This window comes from Manduca sexta, chromosome 18 (genome assembly GCF_014839805.1).
Source record: "Manduca sexta isolate Smith_Timp_Sample1 chromosome 18, JHU_Msex_v1.0, whole genome shotgun sequence".
In the NCBI taxonomy this organism is placed as follows: domain Eukaryota; kingdom Metazoa; phylum Arthropoda; class Insecta; order Lepidoptera; family Sphingidae; genus Manduca; species Manduca sexta.
Genome location: NC_051132.1, coordinates 13,505,491 through 13,525,333, shown reverse-complemented (window position 1 = coordinate 13,525,333; position 19,843 = coordinate 13,505,491). Strand labels below are relative to the sequence as shown.

Here is a 19,843-nt window from a genome sequence, read left to right as displayed (position 1 = left end):
GCCTGCCTGTCGTAAGAGGCGACTAATACGAAGGGGGTCGTCGGCGGGCAGCAGGGGGCTGTCCGCCCTAGCGCATTTTCGTGCACTTTTGCACATGTTTCGGTTGACCCCCGGGATGGACGGCAGTGTGTAGTTGGCCTCATGCTGCCGTAGACGCCGAGGGCGTCCTTCGGTGCGCGGGGGCTTCTAAGTGTAGCATGTTGTAAAATAAAACATTTTAAAAGTAAAATGCTGGCAATACACAGACAGGCTGTGCCATCTTTATATAAGCATACATAATTAAATTAATACCACTTGAAGATAACGTGTAAATCTCTTTCCTAAGACCCGTTGTAAAGATACCGCTTCTGCAAACCAAAACACAGTTTATGGGTTTAATCTACAACACACGTTCGCGCGATATGAAACTCGCCCGATTGGGAAAAATATATTATCAATTACCTAATACTTTACCACCTTCTTTTTTTTTAAGATTCAGTATTTATTTTTGTTTAGCTTTCTTTCCTTAATTTGTTAAGCATTGTAGAGGACATTATGGTTTTTTATGTTTGGTTCGCGAATTTTCGACATTGATATTAAACTACTTAATGGATTTTCTTGTAGTTTTTATACCTATAATTTTATTCCTGACGTTTTGAAGACTTTGTAGCCTCCATGTTTCGCCCCATGACCAAAAATCCGTTAAGGCGATACCTCAAGGTCCATTTTCATACATTTTGTTTCGGCTTTAATCTGGGTAACTAAACAAGTATTGGCAAGTAAAGAATTTAAATTCACGTCTAGTTAGTGATTAGTTCTCGCAGTTGAAGAAAAATGTAAAAATAATTAATAATCATGGATATTTCTGCCTTTAAAATTTCGTCATATTAAATTTTAAAGGCCGAAATATCCATGATTATTAATTATTTTACGTTTTTCTTCAACTGCGAGAACTAATCACTAACTAGACGTGAATTTAAATTCTTTACTTGCCAATACTTGTTTAGTTACCCAGATTAAAGCCGAAACAAAATGTATGAAAATGGACCTTGAGCTACCACCTTAAGTAATTTTATTTCAATTATTGACGGGTTGGCGTTTGACAACCGCACGACTAGATGTAAACAGGAATATTTAAAACTTTGGTTGGCAAAGTAGTGCATTGAATTATACTGTTACCTCATATTTTATGTTTAGCTTTATATTGATCGTTACACGGCAAAACATAATAACAGCACGAAAAACGACAAGATTTAACTATGGCGTTGAGTGTCTATTTTTATCATTATGTATTCTATTCATGAAAGTGGTAGGTCGTGTCCAGAACGAACGGGACGACGAGCACAGCGCTCTAAGGTCAGTCGTCGGAGGAGACGTCTTGCTGCCGGCCGTGGTCGCTTCCATGGTCGGTATCCAGAGGTCCTGGCGTGCGGTAGCCCACTTCTGCGAGGTGGTCCTCTCGCAGATGGCGCGTGCCGAGAGGGATCGGTAAAGGGAGAAGCTCTCCCGCCGCCAGAGAAGACGTAGGGGGCGTCGGGTGGATGACGGACTGGCGTCTCCGGCCCTTTCAACTGAGGGCGTTTGGAGAATTCCACCGCGGTATTGCCTGTCGTAAGAGGTGACTAATAGGGGCCAGCGTGGTGACCCCAGGGATGGATGGCAGCGTGGAAGGTAGGCGTCGTGCTGCCGTTGACGCTGAGAGAGTCCTTCGGTTACGCAGGGGCTCCACTTCCCATAGGAGACGGGTCGCAGCAGGCGACATCGCGCAGGAGCAGCTGCGGACGAAAGACTTAGACAATCCGTCAGAGGAAGCCCGGAGCTGTCCCTAATGCGCCGAATAGGGCCACCGCGGAGTTTTAGTTGGTATGCCGAGCGTTGCATATAGGGTAAAGGACTCGGCCTGGCGGTCACCTGAAGATCTTCATCAAATCCGGGCGGCACAACGCCGGCTCGTAAAGCATGGTGACCCCAACATAACCGCTCAGTCGCCCCCCACGAATGCTGGACGGAAGTAATTAAGCACTGTCTCCGCGAAACCAATAAAAAAAACAATTCTTACCCAGAAATGGCACTTTTTGCAATCGAAACATAGCGCGTTTTCAATCTTTGAAGTAAGTAATAGAAGATTACAAATGAGAATAACTCTCACCTAAGGAATACTTCACGGTATAGGACAGTGGTCCCCGAATCCAGCCATTCACCGCCAGGGCTCTTATAAAAGCGCTGTTGCAGATAATTGAGGAATATGAACTGATAGCGCACTATCGCGGGCGGCGGCGTCAATAGTGCCGTATCGGACCACGATCTGCCATTACACGATACACATCGCGGTAATTATAATTAACGAACAACACAACCGCTTGTATCACTACTGATATATCTACCGGTTTCGAGGTACCTACCGATGTTTCTAGGGATCCGTAAGCAGAGGAACGAACGAAATTCCTCTGGTCAACTTTGTTTGTTTGCAATAGATAGCTGCCTATTCTCGATATGTTGTGCAGATAACTTCACAAATAGAAGTGACAAAAGTATAGGGAACCTTCGTAGCGCTTGTCCGACTCCCACTTGACTGGATTTTTTGTAATCCAATGCCGGCAGTTGCACATGGCGGTAACCGCAGCGATGTCTAAGTGACATGTCGATCAATGCACGACGGTTTACTTCCACGGTCTATTCTCTTTAATGTCGAGCTGCCTATACAAACAAATAATTAATTGACAAGAAATTAATTGTTTCAGCAGGTCCAAAAATTTTCTTTTCGGATAAACCTTCCGCAGAGTGTAAATAATAAAAATGACCTCGGGAGCTACAACATGATTTACAATGACCAAAGTTTACAAAGGAGTTACTACTTTTTAAATAAGTCGCCTAAATGGCTAATCGCCAAGTATTTCGTGCGTTGTGTTTACAGAACATTGAAACGATTTGTTTGTTTTTATTGTGAGTTAAGTGCTGCTCGTGGCTTCGTCCTTGTAAAAAGTATTTCTTGCTAGAGAAATCCCTAAATTACTGTAAAGGTCAATTACACCATCTGTACGAAGCCTGCGCTCTCCACTTAAAAAAATAAATATTTCCCACGGGACCAAATTACCGGGATAACATCAGCGTATTTGTTAATCCAGGACATAGACTATCCGTATGCAAATTTCTAAATGTGATCTAAATCCGTTTAACCGTTTCTGGGTTTAATTTTAACAAACATTCACACTTCCAAAAATGTTTATAAACATTAGCATTTATAATATATGTAAGAAAAGTATTAGTATTTAGTGAATAAGTTCCTGGGCAGTCTTAATAAGTAAAACTGCGGCAGACTCATGCGTCAAACGGCAGCGCGGCGGTGTTACCCTCCTTGTGTTCGCCTAATCGATTTTTAATAACTTAATTAATTAGTTTAATTATATATTAATTTTATTATTTTTACATCGCCGCTTTTTGACTCATTGCAGATTTGTATCAAAATTACTTATTATCAGATGCTATATTACTTAGTGGATATTGAAATTGCATTTTTTATCACGTGGAAGTGATTGCGTTCGGCCACGTTTGCTCACAACTGTGCGCAGTTAGCTTTACGAGGTTTTGTATTACTAAATCAGGAATAGAAAATTACGAAGCCAGAACCATCAGATGTTCCTCATGTTTGCCTACTTATAATAAAAACGTCGCCAATGAGTAAATTGCCAGCATTGTTGTGTTCCGGATATATTTGGCAGAGATATTTATCATCATCATCATCAACCGCAGAATGTCCACTGTTGAACACGGGCCTCCTCCAAAGATTTCCACATCGACCTACTGTAAGCGGCCCGCAGGGAAATTAATAGGGATTAATATTTTTTTCTTTTTTTTATTGCTTTTAATGACGAGACGAGCTTGCTGTTCGCGTGATGGTAAGCGATATGACCGACCATCAACAGTAGTAACACCATCCAACATTGAATTACAAAGTATTGTTTGGTATTCCACTGCGCTCGCCATCCTGAGACATGAGATGTTAAGTCTTATTATGTCCAGTACTTACACTGGTTATCATGTTCTTCAAACCGGAACACAACAGTGACTATACACTGCTGCTTGGCGGTAAAAATAGACATTGCGGTGGTACCTATCCAGGCGGACTCTCACATATTAGAGACCTACTACCAGTAGAGTCCGTCGCTATTGGCGTTAAGGATAGTATAAAGATATTTTAACTAAGGCCCCTGGTCTTCAGTCAACGTACGCTGTCACTAGTCTACTTTAAAAATAAAACCGAAAAATGTGATACTAGCCAAGGCCTGCATATCTAAACTTTATCTGTTATTTGGCTGTTAACATGGTCTCACCTCGACCTAGCAATGTCAGTGATTTGGAAGTAGGATTGTTGGAATCATTATCAATCGATAACGCGTTCCCTATGATACCGATTTTATAATTTACGATCGAAAGTTAACATATGTGACGCAGCAAGCGCAGTGTTAGTTACATTTGTCTTATTTTGAATAGTAGCTGGATATTCACACGTGTCTCTGGGCCGTGTATAAGTACCGTGGCCTCTGTTAATTAGTGATTTAGGAGGTGCTTGCTGTACTATTGCTGATTATAAGCACTCATCTTTGCATCAGTTATTTGTCAAAATTAGTTTTATTGATGATTGACACAGCTGCTGCTAACAATAGTAGTAGCAGTGTGGCAAAAAAAGACAAAACGTTGTTATATTACATGTGAATATACATGCACATGAAATCCAGGTCTAGCGTACAAAAACTAATTGTCAATTACTTTTGACAATTTACCATAGATAGGTATGTAATAAAACATAGTCAAATATAACCTATTGATAAGGAATATTGGAAAAATTCGATCTAAATCCAATTATGTCGCAATGTAGATCTCCTGATACTACAATCGCGTTGATTGAACAACACCAGCACTCCACAGTGTAGGTGCGCGCCGCGGCTCTCAGCACTACACGTAACAATTGTTTTCAACATGCAAAACAATATTTATGCTATTGTATTAACAGCTATAAACATTTACACATAATAATTGTTTGAAATATTTTGTAACCTGGTCACACGTTTCATGTTATGCACTGGGAGTAGACAAATCTCATCGAAGATAAGGTCAACAAAATACAGTTTCCATAGCACACGCGCCTTTCATTTAAGAGCAAATGGTAGACGAAATGACATGAGGCCCAAACCCACCTATGCTAATGCCACGCGCCCATTGTGGGTGTTTCGTTTATCAACGTAGGTCTGTTAAGATGGCGCGGTCACTCGACTTAAGTGAGTTCTTACTCGCAATACCCGCAATATCTGAAGAATCGAGGATGTTGTTGGATTTAAAGGATAACGAATAGATAGATTTTAGAGGAGGGAGAGGGCTACCGAAAACCTCACTCATTATAGGAAACGCAATGACAAGCAGTCAATTTACTTTAGTTATTATGAGACAGTGAAGCTACCCTGGTGTACCCGGGCCGCCTGCAGATAAAACAAAACCTTAACCACTTGCTTGCGTGATATCTTTAAAATAAAATAAAAGTTCATTTTAGATTATTGTATGTTTAAACGTTTTGTCAAGGGAACCACTGAATCCGCTAAATTGGTTTTTGAGTTTAATATGGATAGACCAAGTCATTAATTAATATTCAATCCGGAAGATATATCATGGATTTTTGTTCTGTACTTCTATATAAACGAAGCCATGATCAATAATAACGAATAAGTAAACGACAGCCTACATTACCGAGCAGACAGCGGGGCGTCGCCGGGCCCGACACGGCGCGATTGCAACAGTGATAAAGGCATTAACATATTTAGAATACGTGACGTCAGGCGTGATAGCGATGCTTTTGTCCACCAAAATCTTACCATCAATGTAGTAGAATATAGAAACAATAAATATACACTTAATTAAATCGGAACCCAAAAGACCGGCTGCCAGACTTCAAGACGTGAGCTCATTTTGCGTAGATTGGACCGTCAACAGTTAAACTTGAAAAGCAAAATTGTATTATTGTATAATGTAGGTAGATATTGTAACTTGGACTTTTCGGATGACAAAAACCTTAATCCGCCCCGTGACCACTAGGGTGTTTTCGAAACGTTGGGAGGAAATTATAATATAAAATCTTAAATATAGTTCTATTTTAATGTCTAACATTCGCGTAAACCTAAGAAATCATTATAGAAAATCAGATTATAATATGATTTAAATTAGAAATACGTAGCTCTGCTTCTTGAAAAACGAAGCTGCGCTGTATGTCGTATATAATTAAGTTTTCGCCACCTATTCAGAATCTTACCGACTTTAGAGAAGTTGAAAACTTCCTCTGTTCTTCAACACAGCAAACACTTGAGTTTTGAAGGACTTGGTACTAGTCAGTGCAATTAACAAATTTTATAATGTGTATTGACTTAGGGAGACTATATCCTGTGTTATATTCAGGGTTCAAAATGTTCTTACTAAAGACAGAAATACTTCAAGGCGGGATGCGAGTGAGCGCTTTGCATTTGTAAATCCATAGATATAAAGAAAACATTATATTACAGTCATACTTCCCTGGTAACTCTTGAAGAGCTATCAACTCATCAACTTGTCATTGTAATAAATCAAAGAAACACACTCGAGGTTTATTAGTACTTTATCGCCATATCAATGCACGATTCTAAGAATATGATATATAGGTACTTAAGAATAATTTCATGGAAAGCAAAACGGATTGACTTTACCACGATCATAATTTATAATATTAGTTAAAATTTATAAAATTAATATACTGCAGGATTTATATTATGGAACTTGAACCCTTAAATCAGCGGTCGTTCGTTTCGCCGGATCGTTCCATTCTCATCTAAGCTTTTGCTTGAAGCTTGAGTGGTATCTTTTGACAGCTACTAAAAGGGAAATAATTAAAATAGTTATATATCTGCCAGAACGATATTATTAAACAGATCAATGGATCGTGTTTGCTGAAAATGATAACTGTTTTATTCGTGCATAATTTTTACGACTAATGTATCATACAGTCACTCGTCAAAATAACGTAATTAACAGTAAAACGCCAAGCAGAAATATGAAGTAGGTACTGTAATCCTGGGACTGGGTTGAGGATCCACCACCCTAGAACCACTAGGTACTTAATATACATACCTGTGTACGAAGACAAAATAATTACACATTACAACTTGGCGGCAGAAATAAAGCAATGCCTAAGGAAACCCAGCGTACGAGGTATCCACCAACAAATAATTGTCTGGAAAGTACTAGTCGTTTATTTTTATATCCAAATAAATACTTAAGGATTTCGTATCAATATCTTTGCGTTGTTCATATATTTTTTAATTCGATAACAATCTACAGATGGTTATCAGAATACTTTGGTATTTAATCCTATTGTGAACATAATCTCATTACCGTGCAATAACGTCATTTAAAATATTTTTAGGCAGTGACACCAGAGTTGTTCTGTTTAATGCGGGTGCTATTATGATTTTGTTTTCGTGGGGAAAGTGGGAGTAGCAGTGTTAAAAATTCTGAGGTGACTGGCGACTTATGACCCAGTGTGAAGGTTTCTGGCCCGCGGAACTATCACCGCTGCGGCGAGATTCTAAAACTATCATGAATACGGCATACACTGTCAAATCAATCAAAACCACGCGATAGTCCTCTTTGGCGTATTAGGCTATCGGACGTACCACGTCAAATACCGTCTCTATAATGCCTTTATTATTTTCCCGAAACATGCCGTATAAACTGATCTTTATGTTTATGTAAATGTTTGACATTGATCGCCTGTGTGTTAACCTAATTCACAGCAACTTTTTTAATACTTAGTTCCTTCAAGGAAATTATAACCTCACTGAATGTAAAAGTGAGACAAATGCACAACCATTGTCATTTTTAATTCGTTTTTGTTATACTAGATCATTATAGCCAGTGTAAGTATTAGACATTATAAGACTTAACACCTCATGTCTCAGGATGGCGAGCGCAGTGGAATACTAAACAATAGTTTGTAATTCAAGGTGCTGGATCATATTTCTACTGTTTATGGGCGGTTGTATCGCTCAGCATCAGGCGAACGGCAAGCTAGTCTCGTCGTTCAATGCAATAAAAAATAACTTCATCCTACAAATATTTTTATCAACAATTAAATAATCAGCGTTTAATAAACCATTTCGATGTTTCGAGTTAATCTAAGGTGATATTAAAAACCGATTCTCGGTCAAGAGTGAGGGTCGAGGATGTGTGGCGGAGCGGCGGCGGGGGGGGGGGGTGTTGTCAGTATTGCCGATAATCTGTAGATTAAAGGATAAGCTCGCATATAGAATTAAATTAATGACTTTAATGTTGATTAACATCGAAACAGGTATCTGATGATGATGGAGAGGTTTCAGATGAGTGAATACGTATTGACTGTGATACACCCGCGACATGTAGAGCTGTAGTCATATATGCAGCTGTATTCGTCGTAAGACTACGTGATGTCGCATATTGTATTGGCAGTGATATTTTGAGATGAATGAAGTGCGAAACCCAAATAGCCGACTGCCTTGATGGCGTAGTTGTCACGTGCTACGACTGCAGCGTTGAGGACTCGGGTTCGATCCCCAAATCGGGCAATAATACTGGGTTTTTTCTACCCAATATTAGCTCGAAGTCGAATTTGTACCTGAAATGAAGACAGGCTCACCCCATATCACATTACGAGACGGAATACGCTCGACGGAATGTGCACCAGTTCTGTCTCTGCCTGTGTGTATGTAACAGTTATGTACTGAAATAGATCTTTAGTCAATTATTTGGTTTGTGCTGTAATGTTCGCATTCTTTCTGTCTTTTATAAAGTAGCGACTAAAGTCTATGTCGTTTACCTTATAATATGATAGAGGTATAGAATTTAGTATGAATGGTAAGATTTGTGATGATGAATTGCCTATCGTTTAATATTATGCTTAATATAAAAATGTGTTGCTTATGTCTGCAAATTAAATATAAAAAAAATACACATCGATCGATAACCTCCTCTTTTTTTAAGACGATAAAATCTGAAAAAAAATATATATTTTAATGTAAATTAAGAATATTTTTGAGTTCGGTATATCACGATTGACAGTCCGAGTTTGATGCCACTAGATGAATGACCGATATTTATAAATTAATTGAGTAATAACAATTAATTAATATTACTCATAATAAAGATATCATTGTGATTATCAAATAAATTGTTTATTGAAATGCATTATACCAGATGTCAAGTATGAATAAAACGGCAACAACCAGAAACACTTGTTTTCAGAACTTGAAATATCGTTGATATATTATCTTAATAAGAACAATACGTTCTTATCTAATGAAATATTTATATTAAAAGACTATAATCTAGTTGGGAATGGTAAGGTCTGCAGATTCAGATGTCCGCAGGTTCAAAACCCAACGCACACACCACTGAGTTTACAAAGTTATGTGCGTATCAATTATAGTTCACTATAACCGTGAGCGAAAACTTCGTGAGGAAACCTACATATCTGAGAATTCTCTATAGGAATTTCGGAGGTATGTGAAGTCTGCTAACTCTAGGCCAGCGAGGTAGACTAAGGCCTAAACCCTGTTAGTAGTAGAGGACACCCGTGCTCAACAGTGGATAGTACAGTGGGCATACGGGGATGGTATTATTGTAAAAAATAATTGAGCTAAGAAAGGAATACCTACTTACTAATACTTAGTCTAGTTTGTACGCCAAACAGTTTGAAGCAGCTCCGGTTTGAACACAAGTACCTTTCACGTCAAACTAATTGCTGCTCTTCGAATATATTATCATAATATGGGCAAGATATATTAAAGACATGATTTCAATTATGTTTCTAAATAAATGGTAAGCAAACACAATAGTTGTGATACGTTAACTGACTAATAACATTTACATGCACATCGTGTAACAAGCCCTAAGTGTTGTTACTCGTTATGATATAAGACGAATGAGCAGGTTGCTTATCTATGATAAGTCTCTAACATCCATAAATCCCTATATTTATAGAGGAAATATTATGAGCGTTATGTTTATCTTTAAAGAGGAGGACAATGCAATGACTGAAAAACTCACTGAAATAACAGAACACAACAGCGAAGTTGCTAGGAAAAGTGGATTTATTAATATTAACTTACTATTACTATTACTATCTACATACCATGAAGCCATATTTTTATAAACAAAATTGTTCTTCGTAATTACGATTCCTTTTTATTTTTCCAATAACTTTTACACTGAAATAATACCCCCGTCGTCGTTATGCGATGCGCAGACATCCGGTTAAAAACCAAATATTTTTGTAATTAATTGTAGGCGACTGTAGCGATTCATTAGTTTTTAATAAATACCATGTTTAATTACGGAACATCCTTGCCCGCGAAATTCTTTACGACATATTTTTCTTGCAGTAACAACCTCTTTATCATGATTCCGGATTTTTTTTTGTAGTCAAAGAGCCTTATCAATAAATTTATTTTATTCTATAATCAATGTAATCAGTTTTCTTTCTTTACACAACCACTGTTATAATCCTATAGGTACAATTGTATAATTGCTGGAACAAATAGTCAAAATAAGATTCATTAAAAATCTTTATGCTTCTTGAAATTATATTTATATATTACACATTGTCATTTTGATATTGCGTTACTAAATGAAACCACATAATTATCTTCTTGAAAATAAAACTTTACAATTAATTACTCGAACCGTAGATGTAAAATAAAAAAGTGTAAATTTCAAATAAAATAAATATCAACAAAATTAAATAAATGAAACTCGGTATTTTGGCAAAAATATTCGTAATTCGTGGAAAATTTTTGGCACACTTTTAGCAGAGGCAAAGACGAGTATGTGGTTTCATTTATTAACACAATGTCAATATAACCGTGTATGACGTGCATTTAGTCCAGCCTTTTATTCGAAACACAAACTCAAATGTTTAATTATTTGTATAGAGTTGTCGACTTCTTAACTGTTGAATATTAACAATTGACAAGACACGAGGCCAATTTTCCGGAACTCTCTGTACTTAGTCATTAATGTATGTTCCTCATTATCTACACATTTATCGTTATTATTTATGCATGTAAATGTAATCAGATCGCATCAGTTCTCAGAATTCGGCTGTTCTATCCAATTATATACAAGTGTTAATTTAATTGGCTGTCATTGGCTGATCAACTGATAATTCCTTCGCCGCATCTATGATTATTCTATGACGATTTCCGCCCACCGGCTATGGAAGTAGAGAAAAGATGAGGGTCCGTAGCCAAGATGCCTTTCTACTAGTGGTAAAAGGTGAAGTTTTCAAAAAGGAAAGGCGACTCTGCATATAGATGCTAATGTGTGTAAATGTCGTCGGCAAATCATTTAAAATGAATACATTTTTCATGAAAGGGACGCCGGCAGGAATCGGGTTAAATGTATGGTTATACATGATCATTTTGACTTGCGTTACTAAATGAAACCACATACTTAACTTCTTGGAAATAATACTTTACAATAAGTTATTTGAGCCATAGACCATAGATGCAAAATAAAAAAGTGTATGTTTCATTCATTCTTATTTTACGCGCCCTAATGACACTATTACTACTCTAAGAGAATTTGTTGCAACGGCAACATCATACTTTCAGTTGGGAATACACTCACACTCGCCATATTCGCATTTAACTAAAAAATTATCAAAAAATTAGAAAACTAAAATAATAAAAAGAATTTTGGTTAAAATATTAGTAATTAATAAATGATTTTCGGCATAATGTCTGCAAAGGTGAAGACGAGTATGTGGTTTCATTTCGTAACGCAATGTCAAAATGACCCTGTATATTAGAATGATAACAGATTGATTAGACCTATGGACAGGTCTAATCAATCGATAAATTAATCAACCTGTCGCCGTCCACTGCTGTACGCACATCTCCTCAAGTGAGCATCAACCATCCTGGTTTGATCAGCCCGCATCCATCCCTTTCCCAGCCTTTTTCAAGTCGTCAGTTCATCGCGCACTTGTCTGCTCTGATGAAATTTACCACACGGGACGATCATATCCTGAATTAGCACATAGACTACTTTATATCTTAAAAATTGTCTCCCGTAGGAAACCTTGAAGTTATTATCTGATATTTTTATTGGGTAACACACTATTTAAGGACTTTTGCAACAAGAAAGGCTTTTAAAGGGAACGAAGCCTCGACCAAAATCTATTTTGATATTGTGTGAGAAGCGTTGCGAACTTCTTCGCCGATATAGGTTTAAGGTAACCTACCAGTCTTTCACTAACTGCTCGACCTGTAACGACCCGTGAAAAAAACATCAGAGTTTTTGTATTTATACTAACACCACTGACCGAGATAATATAAGTTATTTAAATAATGAACATACTTACACACTAGCCTCTTACCCACAACTCACTCCAATACCAGTTCGTTGGAATTTTCACGCATATTGAAAAATATATATTTTGCTTCAGGCCCCGCCTCAAGCGAAGCCTCCTGCTGCCTTCAGCAATTGATTCCATATTTAATAGCGCGCGAGTAATGGACTGGAATATGTCAATAAACCATATTATATCGACTGTAGGTCTTCTTGAAAATTTTAAACTACCAAATTATTCCTTATTAAATTGTCTATCTAATAGTGTGTGTAAATTAAAATTATGTATATTTTAGGAGACAATTTTCATTATGAAATTAACGTAGCAACATCCACATAATAAAAAATCTAAAATAACCACAAATAAGATAACATACGGTAGTAATAGATATGATGTTTAATTTGCTTTTCTATTTGTATTATAAGTTTCTAAATATACGGTTAGCGTGCTTCGTTAGGGGTAGGGCATACATCTTTTCTATAGAATAACGAATCAGCTAGTGATAGCCTTCTTTCTTCTTCTTCTTGCCCAACCGCTACGGTGTAGTGAGTCCAAGGTCTAACTAGGAAAAATATCACCCAATACAATTTGACTTTGGGCCAACATTTACACTGATCCACTGAGGCTAAGTCTCAGCTGCTCGATGGACGTACACGAGGAAATTGGTTAGCTAGTTTGTATACAGGAATGGTAAAGTGGATCCCACTACAGCTGATGGTAAGAGTAGTGGCGTCTGGAGTGTCGACTGACGAGGGGGATTACCCTTCGTCAATTATACTTGCCTATTTGAAAAACTTTATATACAGGCTGATGCTATACCTAATTTAGTACGTAGATTACTATGGGAGGTTTTACACCTTGACTACGATGGTGGCTATGCCGGCTACAATTAATAAAAATAATTGTAGCCGGTATAGCAATATAATAATTCCAAAAAATATTGTACTGTTTCAGTAATTAGTACGGTTATCAGGTGTATCGTGATAGTCAGGTAATCATTTTGGCAAAACACCGGTGTACTAAGCAATTAGGTCAATAATAAATGATAAGTGCATATTACGAAAATAGACATTAGTGCATTTTATGGAAAAAAACACAATAGAAATTTACTGCGTTTGCTGACTGTTCAAAGGGAAGCGACTCTTTCATATGTCTTGTGATTGCATAGCTATTCACATTCATTTCCTGCGAGACAAAGAAACCCTAATAGTTCCATTGCCAGAAACCTTTAAAAAAATATGCAAAAATGACATTTATTAATTATGCGTACCTAAAGCTCTACCACCGATGCCTTTCATACGTTTCCGCTAGATTTGTTTTTTATCAAAAGCGTCGCAATCTAAATAACGTTGACGTTGTAGATCTTGAGAGATAACATGTTTTGATTCAGATAAATAATAGATATATTACGTGCCGACCGCGCCGCCCTTTGTTCAGCACCACGCTCATTTAGTTAACACTTGAGTGAACAGTGCCAGGTTAGTTGTGGAACAAACTAATTACGTACGAAAGGATTGTAGAGAAAACTATTTTGGAATTATTTTAAGTAAATAAAAAAGAGTTAAATAAAAGATTTATTTCCATATTTGAATCTTAAAATGTTGCGGCGAACTTTATTTCTAAATCTTAATCACCTCTGCTTGACACGTGGTGATTTTATATTTGAATGAAAAACTCAAATTATTACAATTTAAATGTTTAATTTTTGCCCAAAAATTTTAAAAATTTCCAATTTTCCAACAACTTTTCATCTTTTTAAAATGTTATTTATTTTTTCAACAACTGAAATTTTTTGTAATTCTACAATCTCTTCGTGAAACTATTATTAAGGATTCAGTGAAGGAGATATTTACGTGCAAACAAATGACATTTTGTGAATTGGAAAAACAAAATGGCGGATTGAAACCATTTTTTTATAATTGGATTGTCCATCTGAATTCGGTGAATTTTGAAAAGTCTATTTAGTTCTGACTCATTTTTACTACTTCCAGAATCTTATAGTGATTTCTCGGAACCAATAAGTGTAGTGGACATTCTTTGTTTGTGCCCCAATAAAACATAGATTCTAAGTGACAGTGATTATTTTTACGCCAACAGAAGACTTTCTAAGGTAATAAAAGTCTTTTTAAGTAAAGCGTGACTTACACAAAAATTTCTCGCATGACAGAGACGAAAATATTAAAAATATTTCTTTTGTGAGAATCTAATGATTTTTAAGTTATTAACAGGGAGATCAATTAATAATTATAAAACAGATTATACAATATCTCGATATAATACGTTCTCGATAACAATAATTTTTCATAATATTCTCGTCTCTGTCATGCGAGATACGGTTTTTACATAAATTGAGCATTATAAAGGACAGAATTTTAAGATATTTAAACAATTCCAAAGTGGTCGATAATTCCCCAGATTCTTAAGTTTATAATCTCGAAAATAAAAATTCACGGAATAAATATGATGCAATAAGGGGCCGCGGATTCGATCCCCGCACGGGGTGTTGAATAATTTATACTAATATTGCAAGGCGGCAGTGATTTTTGAGTGCACTAATTATCTAAGAATCCTTTTTTTTATAACTTTATGACGAGAAAATAGAAAAAAGCAAAGCCACCCGAAATTAGATTGTAACAAAGCATTACTTGGCACCTCAATACCCACGTCATCTTGAGACATTAGAAAATCTCGCACTGCGCACTATTACACATTGTATGCAATTTACTTCAAATCGGAACATAATACTTGTATAATGCACTTCTTCGAATAAAATATATAATGCAGTGATCCCCAGTCGGAATCTCGCAAGCGAGAGATATACCACTGAGAGCCAGAAATGTTTGAACTAGGACTATTGTGTCACGGTTTGAAAGACATTGCAGCTTGATTAATTATTGGTTATAAAGACTTCTTCCTTGAGTGACGAGCGTAGTGGAGAATCACGCAATACTTTGCAATTCAAAATTCTATTACTACTGTTTATGGACCGTCCATCGCTTACAAGCTAGTGGCATACCCGTCTTACCATTCAGCTGCAACAAAAAGGAAGCTTAGAACATTTTATGTTTTGACATAAGTAATAAATTTGAATATTCCTACATAGATTGCATACTGCATCGGGAGGTAAAGGCAGATGCGTAGCTAGTGCAGCCACAATTTGCTGAGATTATTAGTCTCATCGCAATAGATGTCTCACTACATTGGGACAAAATCTAAGTTCCAGCAACTTGTGTCTCGCGAATATGGTTACTATCTTAATCTAAAACTTCTGGATTGTATAACTAAGTTTAACTATGTAACTCGGTGAACTTTTGTTAACTTATTTTTAAGATTTCAAGACGATAGGATTAAGTAATTTTAAAAACTTTTTGCGGTAATTGGCTTATCTATTGTGTTCATTTCGTCGTCTATTTGTTGGTTACTCATAGCTATGAGCCGCTCAAATAAAAAAAAAAAATATTCCAAAAAATGTATATTGTGACTATTATTTCGTGAACAGTAGTTTTACAAGTCAGAATGATTAGGGACTGTGATGAGTCACTGATATTCCGCCAAGGCAAATAAATAGATAAGAATAAGTTTCATCATTCATATTTCACTCGTCGGATTTTGGACTCGTCAGTGTCTTCAGGAGTTAATATGACGAAAGGGTACTTCCTTCTGACACTGTTTCGCTGTTCGTGTTCCTGTTTCTGACAATGAACGGCTTTTGCAAAAATAGCGACATATTGAACTTATTATCAAAGCTCCGTGTGATGTAACTCAACACTACGATATTTGATGATAAGAAACATAATGCGCAGTAACAAAGTTTAAGCAACAGTGTTTGTACACTTGGTGGTAATGTTTCCACTCTGGGATCTCAATGTTTATTTGTATACACATCGATAGGCTCGAATATATTATAATTATGATATGTCTAACACGAGCTCTGGAAATTGTAAGTTTAAGGAGTTCTTAATAAAATACCGTTTAATATGTATCTGAAGCGGAGTCATTGCCCATCACAAAAGTAGTCTCTGTGTCCTCAAACAAAAGGTACAGAGTTGTTACAAAGTTGTTACGTTCTTGTTTGATACGTACTTGTTTTTCGTAAGTGAGCTAGCGTGTTTAGAAGTTTATAATCGTATTGCAATATAAAAGAGCTTTGTTTTACTAGGGGATCGTATTCGTTACTTCAATGCCTTTATGCACTAAGAAAGCTGTGAGGAAATCAACCAGACGATTGGTAATAAAGAAACGTCATATTGCCGTTCAGTAATTAGTTAATTTGATACCTTTATATTATTAATTATTAATACAAACAATTACTAATTATTATATTATATCCTGCGTACCTGGCTGATCTCCGTTGTGATTGGCCGCTGTAGACGAATTTGGGCTAGGAGGGATTAAAGTCAATTCAATTAGATAACCTTTTTTTTTATTTCTTTCTCTTTCCTAATAAAGAATGTGAAAAATTTACTAAATTATTAATAAGGAGCAAGGTCTTATAGATCAGTTAAACGTAAAGCGGAGATGAAGGCGATAGATAGGTACATTCATTAATAATATTATTCTATTTTTGGACGTAACTAAATTGAATCACTATTAGGCTACCTGCCCAGTGCCGAGCATTGGGGCAAAGTTAAAATCTTCAATATTTAAAAATATCTAATTAGCCCAGTGAAATTAGGTAAAAAAAGGGGTCAACCTCGGAATGAAAGATAATAAGCTGGAAATTGGTAAAAACCTTTGTTTTGTCGCCCTAAATATTGTCTCAAAAGTCACAAATGCTATTGTGTCCGCGTCTTAAGATATTGAAGGTCAAAGGTCACAAAAAACGATTTTTCGCGAATATCTCGGTTCCTATTTCTTAAATGATATTTTCACCTATCATCAAAGTTGTAGAGTATAAAATTCTCTACAACTTTTGTCTAAACTTTTTTATACGATCAACCGTTTTTGAGGTAGAGCGCGAAGAGTGCGCAGCGTACAGTCTATATGAGCTAATGCAGGGTCAAGCGTGAGTTACGGTTATCAGTACGTTGTATAAAGTCAATTATTGACAAAAAATTATAATTATTAAGCAATGCCCATTATTTCTGTACCTATTATTAATTATTTATATGTAATTATTCATCAAATTAACAAAACTAAATAAACCCGTACAATTGTCATCACTTCCACCAACAAGTGTAGCAGCCCGTCAACATATCAATCATGTCTACTACCAGATTCAAACGTGGCTAGGGAAAAACTTAGAACCTCAAGAATGGGGCTGGAATCTTGAAAATGAAATCCTGGAGCCCATAACAACGTTATTACCTCCAGCACCAGCCGAACTACTAAACACAATATTTTGCAATTGCAAAAATGGTTGTGGTTCCCGCTGTGGATGCAGAAAATCAGGGCTACTATGTTCTTTAGCTTGTGCCCAGTGCAATGGACAAGCTCGCCTCAACGCTCCACTATATCCAAGTAATCCCGATGAAGAAAGCACATACGATCCTGAAATTCTAGAAGGTTTGGAAATGAATATGACCGATAATGAGGATGATGACAATGAATTGAATATTTTAGAGCGACAACAAGAAGAATACGACGAAGAAGAAGATAACTAGCTTCCATTCGCAATTTCATTCGATTCACAAATTATTTTAATATTTAAACTCACATTTTAATAAATGTATAACATGCCATATTTAATGATAAATAAAGGTATATCTAAAATATATTTCCTTACTGTCTTTTTTATTTTTAAAATATAATTAAAATAGATAATCCAGAATTAATAATATACTATAGTTGAATAATTAAATATAAATAATTAATATTAAGTACAGAAATAATGGGCATTGCTTAATAATTATAATTTTTTGTCAATAATTGACTTTATACAACGTACTGATAACCGTAACTCACGCTTGACCCTGCATTAGCTCATATAGACTGTACGCTGCGCACTCTTCGCGCTCTACCTCAAAAACGGTTGATCGTATAAAAAAAAAGTTTAGACAAAAGTTGTAGAGAATTTTATACTCTATAACTTTGATGATTAGTGAAAATATCATTTAAGCACTAGGAACCGAGATATTCGCGAAAAATCGTTTTTTGTGACCTTTGACCTTCAATATCTTAAGACGCGGACACAATAGCATTTGTGACTTTTGAGACAATATTTAGGGCGACAAAACAAAGGTTCTTACCAATTTCCAGCTTATTATCTTTCATTCCGAGGTGAAACCCCTAATATGATTGGGTTAAATATATATTTTTGTTTCCAGACGTATGATGTATAAAGCAGCGATATTCCTGACGATAATAGCTGCATCCTCGGCCCAGTACCTGCCAAACGGCTGCCCCTCAAACTTCCACATACATCTCCTGCTGCCGCACGAGACAGACTGCTCTAGCTACTACCAGTGCAGCTATGGAATGCGAATACAAAGGAGTTGTGCTTCCGGGACACATTTCGATCCAGCGTTACAGGTACTAGCGATATGTTCATGTTTTGCTCTTAAGATAACATTTCATCACCGGTCTAGGCACAAAGTACTTAGGCTGCATAATTGGGTTCTGAGTTCGATTCCTTGTTCGATCAATACCTATGATTTTATCAGTATTCAATACAGTATTTTTATGATAACAATATCAAAAAAGACAACTCTTGCCTTTGTCTTCTAAAATAGCGAAGGTAATGTGGTTGACAATCGAGATGGAGAAAAGAAGTTTGAAAGTCCTTCCTTCTTTATTATGATTTTAGTACTTTAATTCCCCAAAAACGTTACACCAATTCAACTTTAATTGCAGCGATATTCAGATCGCGCCACTATATAATCTATATATTTCTAGCGCTGCGACCTCCCAGAAAACGTGAAATGCGGTAAACCGCCCGACCCGGGCGAGCCCGCAGCTGACCCTTCCCCCGAGCCGTCCGCCGAGCCCAGCGGCGCAGCGGTCAGCTTCCAAGCCGTCGCCGACACTCGCGCCTTCCGTCCCAACGGCTGCCCCGTCGACATTCACACCTCGTACCTGCTGCCGCACGAGACCAACTGCGCGCTGTACTACCAGTGCGTGCACGGGAACAGAGTACAGATGCCTTGTAGTCCCGGTACACTCTTTGATTATCCTTCGCAGGTGAGTTCACAATTATTTAGCTATATTTGAATTTATTGTTTTGTTTTAGACTTACTTGGTGACGTTGATGTGACTTTGTTTTACCTTATGCCTTGTATTTCTTATTAATTTTATTGCTGATTTAAAATGTCCGTAGTTATATCAGTGATCTTTAATGGTTTTTTATAAATATATAATATTAATTATTCTTATAAATTGTTGAGAATGTATTTTTTTTCATTGACCTCGTAACTGTCAACTGTAACACGCTTGTATACTAGACATTGTTGTGGTGGTTACGGAATTACACCAAGTATAACAGCTACGGAATCACTTTGTTGGCCACAGCTTAATCCTAGAAAC

General features: G+C 36.7%; 1 protein-coding gene across 24 annotated transcripts in view; it reads left to right on the top strand.

The window, feature by feature from the left end:
* The window catches only part of LOC115444506 (mucin-17-like), a 66,858-nt gene that overhangs the window by 14,187 nt on the left and 32,828 nt on the right, over positions 1 to 19,843 (top strand). For 22 of the 24 annotated variants that reach the window (XM_037440246.1, XM_037440268.1, XM_037440261.1 and 19 more), the window contains exons 2-3: positions 18,649 to 18,853; positions 19,217 to 19,501. In XM_037440246.1, the coding sequence (XP_037296143.1) occupies positions 18,653 to 18,853; positions 19,217 to 19,501 (486 nt within the window). In that variant the 5' untranslated portion in view covers positions 18,649 to 18,652. Of the gene's footprint in view, positions 1 to 13,796; positions 13,861 to 14,378; positions 14,493 to 18,648; positions 18,854 to 19,216; positions 19,502 to 19,843 lie in introns of those variants that run through there. The other 2 variants (XM_037440248.1, XM_037440245.1) reach the window with 2 other exon arrangements.